The sequence below is a fragment of the Crinia signifera genome, chromosome 4, assembly GCF_055691185.1.
Source record: "Crinia signifera chromosome 4, ASM5569118v1, whole genome shotgun sequence".
In the NCBI taxonomy this organism is placed as follows: Eukaryota; Metazoa; Chordata; class Amphibia; order Anura; family Myobatrachidae; genus Crinia; species Crinia signifera.
Window position 1 is genome coordinate 155877040 of NC_139220.1, and position 10700 is coordinate 155887739.

Genomic DNA, 10700 nt, shown 5'->3' on the forward strand with positions numbered 1-10700 from the left:
ATATTCCAAAAGCTGGGACTCAACCCTTTCTGTTGACACTAGCGGCTTGTCTCTATCATGCCCAGAACCAGAGATATCAGCCTTTCAGCAGCCGGTCCCTGCTCCAGCTCCAAACGTCTGGTGTACAGTTTTATATTTTTGTCAATGGATTGCTCTTGCTCCTGATCTCTGATCCCCAAGTTCACAGCACCTCCTGAAAGTTGGGACTCTAGGTTTTTATACTATTGAAGGCTAAGAAATCTTTTCCCAGATAATGGCGATATCTGCAGTCAAACAAGCTGCCCTTCCACCGGAAAATGATGAATATTAAGCCTACTCCACTATCCAACCCTCCCCTAGGTATAAAACACCCCCTACCTCCCTGGAAGTAATTTAACAGGGACCCTTCATTCAGCTAAGTGCCCTCTTCCACATGTTACTGTTCTCCCTCCCACCACCTGTGCAGTAAAGGAGTAATTAGCGGAAGTTACTGCTCCAGGTCCTACATCTTGAATGGAAGATAGAGCACCCCCTGCCACCCGTGGGACATCAAAGCTGCTGCTGATAGCACCCCCCACCCCTAGGAGGGGAGAATGGGTAAGGGCCCCAGTGCATTGCTTTGCCCAGGGGCTCACACTGCTGTTAAGACGGCCCTGAACCTATATGTGGACAGTAATGTTTTGCCATTACATTGAGGAACGCATCATTTTACAAACCTGACGGTGACATTTATTGCAATACTAGTGGTGCAATGTGTTTTATGTTTTTCCCTATCACATTAAGGGGGGTATTCAATCTGTGCCGATAATTCTCGACAGGATACCTATCGACACTCACCTATTCAATGCTGCCATTACCAACAGCATTGAAGGCTGTCAAATTTGACTTTTTATTAAAGTCCGATCTGTTTTTTCAGAAACGACCGTGGATTGTCGAATTAAGGGCTGTTTTTTTGACAATCTGTAGCCCTTTTCAACACTAAACAGTCGGAACATTAAATTCCGACAGTTGAGTCAGACCAGACAAAAACGGCCTGGGATTTCGACTCTCGGAATCCCGAACTGAATACCCCCTTAATTGTGATATTTTAGTTCCCCATTGTTCAATTTCCCCTTTTTTCCTTATTATATTTACTCGGAGTGACTATCCTGTGTTTACTAGCTGCTTGACAATTCACCTCACGTCAGCGCCTGATTCATTACCTCGGTAATTACCATTCTTTAACATACAAGCCAGTACTTTATTATTTAACACTGTATATGTCTGCGAGCAAACATTCATGAACAGTGTTATACTTAAAATGACTACACATAAAAATCCCTATTTTTTTTCCCTTGGCCAGAATCATTTAGGTAAACAATAAGTAATAAAACAGCATGTGCCACATGTACCGGCCATTCCTCCAGTAAGTAACATGAAACCTTCTTTCTTACAGAATCATTCCCTACTCCATCCAGTGTGCTTCCTCTCCCTACCCCTGAGCCCTTTGCAGTAACTTAATGACAACTGGGGCTGACTGAGGAATCACTCTCATACTGTATAACTGGCACACCTACTGTACGTTTCTTAATATATATATATATATATATATATATCCGTCAGGGGCGGATTTAGGGATGAGGGTGCCCCTAGGCACAACAATAATGTTCGCACCACCCACCTAATTGTATTATTTTTATTGATTTATTGATTACTTATAAGCCCTCATTTGATAAAAGCCAGTGTAATGGATTTATAAAAAATGTTCTTTTATTATGAATACATATTTACTAAGTAGGACAGTATACAGGGGCAGTATCTGCATGTCCTATCATTGACACTCTATTTAAGATGGAACGTAGTACATTACAGTGGATATTTTGCAGTTATTGGTACATTTTGGGCTGACAGTACCATCACAGGCATCCAAGTGCTGCCCCAAACATGTTTCACCCCTAGGCACGTGCCTCACATGCCTAATGGAAAATATGGCTCTGATAACAGTGCTAATATACTATAGCTAAATCTCAACTGAAAAAGTTACATATCAGAATGGTAATAAACTAGAAAACATTTCACAGGTTTATATCACAACTTAAATGAATCATCATAGAGCAAACTGATGATCATTTCAATATGCAGTGAAAAATAAGTATTTATTAGCTATTATTTAATGAGGCTGCTCTCGCCATGCTTCAGGCACAGTGCCATGCTATGCTCGGCACACTATTCTCCCTCCACACCCTAGTGGATGGTAGGGCATGAAATACCGCCTGTCAGCAAATCAGCTCAAAAACATATTGAAAAACCCAAGTCGACACATTTACCAATTGGACTGGTTGATGTGCTTGTCCTGATGGCACAACTGGGCGGCTTTTGAACTTGCCCGCCCAGCTGTACTGTAAGTCCATGTAGTCAGTGTACAGGAGTTGCCGCACACATAGCCAGACATGCCAAGATATTGTATCTGCAAGATGCTGTATGTCTGCATAGCCTGTGCTATAGCACTGACCTGATATGCCTAAGAATGATGCAGTTCCCAGACATATTGGTTGTACACAGATATATAGCGCGTTCAATTGAGCAGGTGATATATCTAGAACCAAAAGTCTAAGTAGGCAAAATGAACAGGACATTATGTTTGTTATCAGCTGACTATATATGATTTGTACATTGTATATTTTGTGTTGCAGCTCTCCACCTTACACTTAAAATCTCTCCTCATTCCTAATGTGTCTCCCAACCAACATATATGTTATTCCACTACCTTATGTATAAAATGTTCCACACACTTTCTAGATTGTAAGCTCTTTGGAGCAAGGCTTTCAGTTGTTTCAGTATCTCTCCTAAGGGAAAAATTTACTAAGATCCAGTGGGTACAAATGCATGTATTTGTACCTATTCGATGCAAAATACAGCTGATAAATTATTAATTTACTATCAGCCGAATTCGACTGATTGGCCGTTTATATATGGCAAGCTCAGCCAAATTCTGGTGTACGAATGAATGCACCAATGATAGAACTCTGATGTATATGACCATGAGTTCTATGGTTGTGTGCTCATTTACTAACATTTGTACTGCTGAATTCAGCTGATAATTCCGCACAAAATAGAACTGGAAAAACACTCCTTATTTTCCAGGCGTATTTCACGGAATTCTTTCACAGATTACTTGAAAAAAATAGAAAATTAAATAAATAATAAAACAAATTGGCGTGGGGTCCCGGTCCCCCCTCCCTAGTATAACCAGCCCTGGACACATTGAACTGACCCTGGTTTGCAGAAATATGTATTTTTAAAACCAGCACTAATATAAATAGTTTCCCCCCGAGTCCCTGGGCAGTGGACGCCAGGCTGATGGTGTAAAAACAATAGTTAAACTAAGTATATAAAATAGATATTGGGTTCGATATTGGGTTCTGTAGTAGAACTACAAGGCCCAGCTAGCCTCCTCCACATGCTGGGATTTGGAGAACCACAAGTAGCAGCATGCAGGGCATTAATGTTGTCCCACTTGTGAACAATACCAAAATAAATGAGACCTACACAATTAAAGTATACATTTATCACACCCTTCACACATCTGTACTTACCTATATTAATCATGTAGGTTCGGTCCACTTGTCCATGTGTAATCCAAAAGGGCACCTGTGAAAAACAGGTACACATGGACCTCCTTCCCCTGACTCCTGTCACTGCAGGATATGGTAGAAAATCAGGGAGCGCTGCAGCAGCATTCGCTTGATTGGCTGGGCTCCGCTAACCTGTCAGTCAAGCAGAGCTTTGTTTCTTATACACAGAGAAGTATCTCTCAGATCTGACTGATATGAGCGATGTTTCAAGCCTCATCCATATTTGTCTCCTGGCAAACTCTCCAGCCAAATACGAACGACATTGACATCGGAAAATACGAATCCATAGAATCCAGCTGTTTAGTAAATTTGCTGTATTCTCCAGTCATATTTTTGGGCCAATTGTGGCCGATCCCATTCATACCTGTTCACAATCGGCCTTTTTAGTGAATTTTTCCCCTAGTGTTACAGAGAATTTAAACGTTTCGAAGATATGTTAAGTTTAAATTCTGTGCAAATCCAGTTAATATCACAGATTTGTTAAATGTAAATTCTTGCACAATTAAATAATATGCTAACAATTAAGACACAATCATACAAATGTAAAACTATACAATTTGTATAAGGCGATTACTGTATATATTTTTATGATATTGTCTTTAATTATAATCAGTTAGCTAAAGCCTCATTTGCTTTAATCATTTTTATTTGATAATATTTACTATAAAAAGTATTTAATTATTATATTAAAATTTTGTATACAGATTCAAGTAAGACATTTATTTGTTGAGAACAGTCTAATACTAAAGATGGCAAAACTGTATGGCTATGAAGTGGTGGATACATTTAGTATTACTATTGGACGCTACAAGGAATTCCTACAAGGGAAATGTGGATGCCATTATCATGAGGTATTTAAACAACAGTTTTATATATTTTTAAAGCTATATTAGTTACCGACCATTTTAAGGATGCCTGAAGTCCCCAAAGATGTTTTTGAACATGAAAATTATTTTTTATGATACAATAAGCCAGTGGTTCCCAGACTTTTTGGAATCGGGGCACCCCCGAGTATCAGAATATTTTCACGACACCCCTAGGGCAAAAGTTTCTCATTGATCAATTCAGAAAAAAAATATTCAATTGAGTAAATTGTGTTTATATCTCATTATATCTCATCCTCACGGGGAAGTGTAATAGGATGAGAGATTCAGAAAGTGAGAGCTTTGGTAAGAAATCTCCAGTTTTTTTTAAACTGGCAATCATTTACACTGTAAAACCAGTTTGATTTTGCAGTGTAAATGATTGCCACTTTAAAAAACTGGAGATTTCTTACCAAATCTCTCACTTTCTGAATCTCTCATCTTATTAAATCTCACCTTATGTTTCAGTTATGTGATGAAGAACAGGATTTACTCCTGTTTGTCCACATTTTATTACATTAGTCAGAAATAATTTTCATGGACATGGACCACCAACCCAGTGCACCCCTGCAAGTCTCCCAAAGCACACCAGGGTGCCATGGCACACAGTTTTGGAACCACTGCAATAAGCTTTATGTTACATTTTTCCTATATACAGTACGAATGTATTTTAAATGAGTTTGATGTAAATTTGTTTCTCTGTTTTGTAGTGCTCATGTACATTTAAAATGTGTATGAATGCATTTGTATGCAGACTGACACATTAATGGTAGCACATACTCATGTAATTGCAAATAAAAGAGTCATTGAAACTGACCATGTCAGACTGGCCACCAAAAGTACCAGGATATACCGAGTCTATCTGGGAAACCCCTTGCCATATGTGTGGTCTTAGGGTAACTTTGATAAAGTAGAAGCTTTAGCTAATTTACCACACACCTATGGCAAGGAAAGAAGTGAAGTTTCCCAGACCAACCAATCAGAATATGTCTATAATTTTCTAGAATGCACCTGAGAAATGAAAGACTGAATCTGATTGGCTGCTATGAGCAACATCACATCTTTTTATTTTTAGAAGCTGTAGTAAATTTTACCTCAGTCAGTCTTCAGAGGCAGCCAGCTGAATGACTCCTTATACATTGCGGATGTCTAGGAATGTCACTGTCGGATGTCTAGGAATGTCATAGCCAGCAATCCTTAATAGAATCTGGAATTAGCTGAAGAAATCAGAAGTGCTGTGTCAGACAGCACAGGAAGGCACCATAAGGGCTAGTATTGCAGTACTAGTAATATTCTGTTATTTATGTTGCAAAATGCCCATTTCCCATTTGTCTGTATGCCCTAGTGTAAAGTTACTTTATTTCCTTAGTCCCTTATGTGCTTATGTGTCCAAATAGCAGCACATAGTGTAATCAAAGTTATTTACTATATAACCCTGCTAGTGGAGCCTAGTGCTGGTCCCCAAAATACGGGGGACCCCACTCATTTTGTCGCCCTATTTTGGGAACCAGGGCCAGCTCAAGAGCCTGGTGCTGGTTCCTAAAATAGAGGGGACCCCCACTCACTTTTCCCCCCATCCTTTGGGAAACAGGATCGGTCCAAGAGCCCGGTGCTGGTTTCTTGAATATAAGGGGACCTTATTTAAATTTTTCCCTGGTATTCGGGAAAACAGGATTAGCTCAGAGAGCCCAGGTTGGTCATGCTTGTGAGGGACCTCACGCCATTTTTTTTCTTTATTTATTTTTCTATTATAGACAAAGAATATGACACACCTCAGGCACATCTTCACTTGCAACCAAGACGTTGTAAATACTGTAGGCAGGGCTGTAACTAGGGTGGTGTTCACGGTGCTTGGCACACAGCACCAGTGATCACCCTTTGTGAGCACCACCAGCTGCTCTGTACTGCCCACTGCAATGTATAATTGGTGGCAAAGGAATCCGTTCCTGATTTGGGGGGGGGGCAAATGACTGCCTTGCCTCTGGCACCAAAGGCTGAGCGAACCCTGCACCCACATACCTGTTGTGCAGCGGGGTCCGGGGATGGGCAGAAGGGTCCGGGGATGGGCAGCAGGGGAACCGGTCCGGGCAGTGGGGCACAGGGACGGGCAGCGCTGCGTCGGCTTTCACTTGTAGCAAGCTACGCTATTTGCCTGGCGGCGGGAATCGCTGCTGATTTTGAAAAGACTTGCTGGCAAGTCTTTTCAAAATATGCTTCCCGCCGGGCAAATAGCGTAGCTTGCTTCCAGCTGCCGCTACGCCCGTCCCCGGACCCCCGCTGCCCATCCCCGGACCCCCGCTGTTTCTACCTGGGCACTGAGGCTCTTCCAGAGGTGGATATGTGACTGCACTTTGTAGAAATAACACCCTGTACTTTGTGTAGCGTGCCTGTGTCATCATGTGTCAGCAGTGTCATCATCTCTTCTGCCTACATGATATGCAGGATACTCACTCTCCACCCCCTCCTCCTCTTGATCTGCGCCTGGTTTAGGGGCATGTCGTACCCCCTGTGCAGCCAGGAATTCCTGCTCATAGTATTTTTTCATGTCCTGTTTCATGCCCCACACAGTAACCGGACCCATTTAATGTGTATTTGGTTCCTAAAAACACCAATGTTGAATCTATGGCAGGGCTGGGCAACACCGGCCCTCCAGATGTTGATGAACTACACATCCCAGCATGCCTTGCATCAGTTTCAGCATGGCCACATAGCAAAACTAATGCAAAGCATCCTGGGATGTGTAGTTCATCAACATCTGGAGGGCCGGTGTTGCCCAGCCCTGATCTATGGGATATTTTAAGTAGTTTTTAAAATGTAATTTTAAATGAAGCTAGATTACTCCCTATAATCATATACTTGTCGTACAATATATTGTGCACATGGTTCTAGTTCCAATTCATGGAAATCATGGTGGGAGAATAAACAAATGCTGACCGTGTTAGTATGCAGGTCAATCACAGAGCATGGATCAATGCAAATGAAACATGCAGTATATACTGGTAAACACACAGTCGTAGGAAGTTTAAGTCACTAAACATTTTTTATTGTCTTGTTTCTTCTGATATAAAATACACAGCACACAGATCATAGAACAGTGTCAACTGTCTAGGTACATAGTTGCTTCAATGCCGATGTTGCAGAATGTTTGAAGAGTTGGCCTGTGCGTGACTTAGATATAAAGAGAACTGCTATGGCCAAGGTGCTGCGTCTTTACAGATAAACACAGTGACCAAAACTAAGGCAGATTTATTACTAGAACATGCCTACACACAATGCATCGTCTCAAACATCACCACTGATGGGAGGTTAGAGGACCAGGTAAATAACTCTGTATGACAGGAAAACACAGGAAAACTCAAATTCACAATATGAGACCTGAAATGCAGAAGTGTTAATAAATAGTCATTTGCCTGACATTTTGGCTTATTAAATGACATATTAGTGCAAGATCCTAATATATATAATTGTAACAATAATAATGGATATATTATAGGTCACAAAAATGAAGCATCTAGTTATGCTCACGTGATATGAAGAATTGTTGGAATGTGTCTGTTATGGTGTGTACATACGGGGAGATTCCTTTGCAATTTGACTAATGGTGTGTACACACAGTGAGATTCCCTTGCTATTCCACTTAAGATTTGAGTGCTATGCAATCTTTGCTGTACCATTTACATACAATTCATACAATCAGCATTAGATTTGCACTATATAGGTCATGGCTGCCCTGTCTATCTGGGTTTCGATTTGTGCTGTCACGGGAGCGCGCATCGGGATTGCAAGGTTAAAAAAACTATGCGATCTGCATACGATCTGCATGCGATTTTTATTATATAGTCAAATCTCACCGTGTGTACACAGCATAAGATTCCATTGCTATGCAATCTTTGCTAACTCATGTGCTATTTACATACAATTCATACTATCTACATTCAATTTGCACTATATAGGGAGCGCTGATCACCATAGGATCGGGATAGAAAGCTAAAAAACATGTTCTATCTCCATACAATCCCGATTCAGTTTTGGCTATATAGTCAAAATCGAATGTCAAATTGTACTGTGTGTACACAGCCTAAGCCCACACTTATGGTTACATTTCATGTAGCAACAAAAAAAAAAAGAAAGAGATGTCATCCTGACACACACACACACACATATAAAACTGATCTTTTACTGATGATCCTACATAAATGATTTATATATTTTTATAAAGCACAGTGAAATAAAATAGAGGGTAGTGACTAAAATACAGATTTGCTGTGCACTCTAGTTGTTTCAGTCATATACTGAACGTATATTTAGGGCCTGATTCTAGTTCACTCGCAAAAGCAAATTCTCTCTTTAATGGACACAACCATTATTACAATTAAGAAGTGCAGTGACATTAAATGGTTTGTTATTTTGAATAAGTAAACATTGATAATTATATAAATAGCTATAAATAAATTATGTTAAATAAATACAGTTAGAAGTAATAAAAAAGTAATTCCCAGTGTAACAGAACAGTAAGTATATGGATCTGGTCATAGAAACTGCTGCTGTGTACGATAGATGTGACAAGCGTGTGAGCACTTCAGGCAGTATGAACAGACTGTGTGGTAAGCGTGTACATGGATATATTCATTGATTGAGGCAAGATTAGAAGGCGTTAATTACCACTTCCATTTATTATATATTTTCTATACACCATATTTTCTTTTAGGTGGTGAAATCTGAAAAAGTGAAAGAGAACAGAATGAAATTATCAAAAAGTTATACATTTGGCGGCATAATCTTTCCTCGAGTACAAGACAATACACCAGACTTGAAATCCCCATATCATGTCCAGGGACCAGTGAATCGGGTTTATTCTGAGATCCTTCTCAGCAGGATGTGTGCATGAAAGGGGAACAGGACACAGAAGCACGAAGAGCCCTCTGCAAATAACGTACAGCACAGCCTAACTGTATGCTTCAGTGCAGTGAGCAGCAGACTGGATACATTACAGGTTTCACCATTTATCTGAGGTTGCTCCACTAAAGATATGTCAAGGTCGCTTTACGCTTTATGGGATCAAGATGTACCCATATAGATATGTGGTTTTACACCAGAACATGGAGAGAAGGAGCCGCTTCCAACTGCTGCCAAGTTTTAGGAAAAAAATAGAATATATTCTGGTCTTTAGGACAAAACACACATGTACTGTACAGCTTGTTTACCAGTGCAAGTCCTTGTAAATATGAATTATTTATGTGAGAAATGTGTACAGGCGGACTGTGAGGGGAGTGATGTTGTATGTACTCGGTTGAAAGTTCATTTATCAGATTATAGATATTTAAGGTGGTACAAAGATACATTTCATGTCAACAGAAAGTCGTAATTTCTATGCATGGGATGTCAGAGACCTCTGTAACACAGTATCACCCAGCCTTGTGCAGCGAACAAAGCCGCTGTGTGCTTCATATGTTTCAACACCAACTAATTGGCAGAGACGTGCCCACACTGCAGCAGATGAGGTTACTATGCCAGTGTTGTTCTGTCACTTCTGACAACAATGTGCAATACTTTCCGGAACATTCATTAGAACTTGCCAAAGATGAATGGTTACTATAATGTGCTTAAAATTAAGAAATACTCAGAAGACAACCTCATTATAAGCTTCCCTATTGGCTACATGTTACCTCCATACACAGCAGTAAGGAAACTGAACTTGAATATATTCCGCAATGTACTTTTCTGTTTTATCATTCATGTTTCTTTTTATTTATTTGTCTTCATTTTTGTCACGGTAAAATTGCCGAATCTTAGCATCAGTCCTTTAGTGCTCCCTTTGTTTTCTATTCATAAATAAGATAAACTGTCCAACTAAGGGCCTCATTCACAATGCTGATATTTGGAGTTTAGCAACTATCGGCCATGCATCATGGGTACACCGCACATGTGCCAAGGTGCCTTAGTGGTAATGCGTGCAGTGAGGATTCCTCTGCAAGGTGATTAATAGACAGGGATTGTTTACACAACTATTCTCAGGCGGGCGGGGGGGGGGGGGGGGGGGGTTGTCTCAGCCCTCCACTGAAATCCCATAAGCAGAAAACATGGTGTCAGCATCTCAGGTCCCATGGCCATTATTGCTTGGCTTTATGAAGCTACTGTAGCAGTGGGAGTGCGATGCGATTTAAAATTGTATAAGCCCCCTATACGATGTTTAATTGTATAAGCACCCTAATGGGGGCTTACAATGTTAAATGCACCCACACGC

The 10700-nt window shown here is 40.4% G+C and overlaps 1 protein-coding gene across 2 annotated transcripts in view; it reads left to right on the forward strand.

Moving 5' to 3' along the window:
* The window catches only part of CPED1 (cadherin like and PC-esterase domain containing 1), a 265135-nt gene extending 254686 nt beyond the window's left edge, over positions 1–10449 (forward strand). For both annotated transcript variants that reach the window (XM_083182819.1, XM_083182820.1), the window contains 2 exons: positions 4298–4444; positions 9165–10449. In XM_083182819.1, coding sequence (XP_083038945.1) covers positions 4298–4444; positions 9165–9344 — 327 coding nt within the window. In that variant the 3' untranslated portion in view covers positions 9345–10449. The remainder of the gene's footprint in view (positions 1–4297; positions 4445–9164) is intronic.
* Positions 10450–10700: the final 251 nt, after the last annotated feature.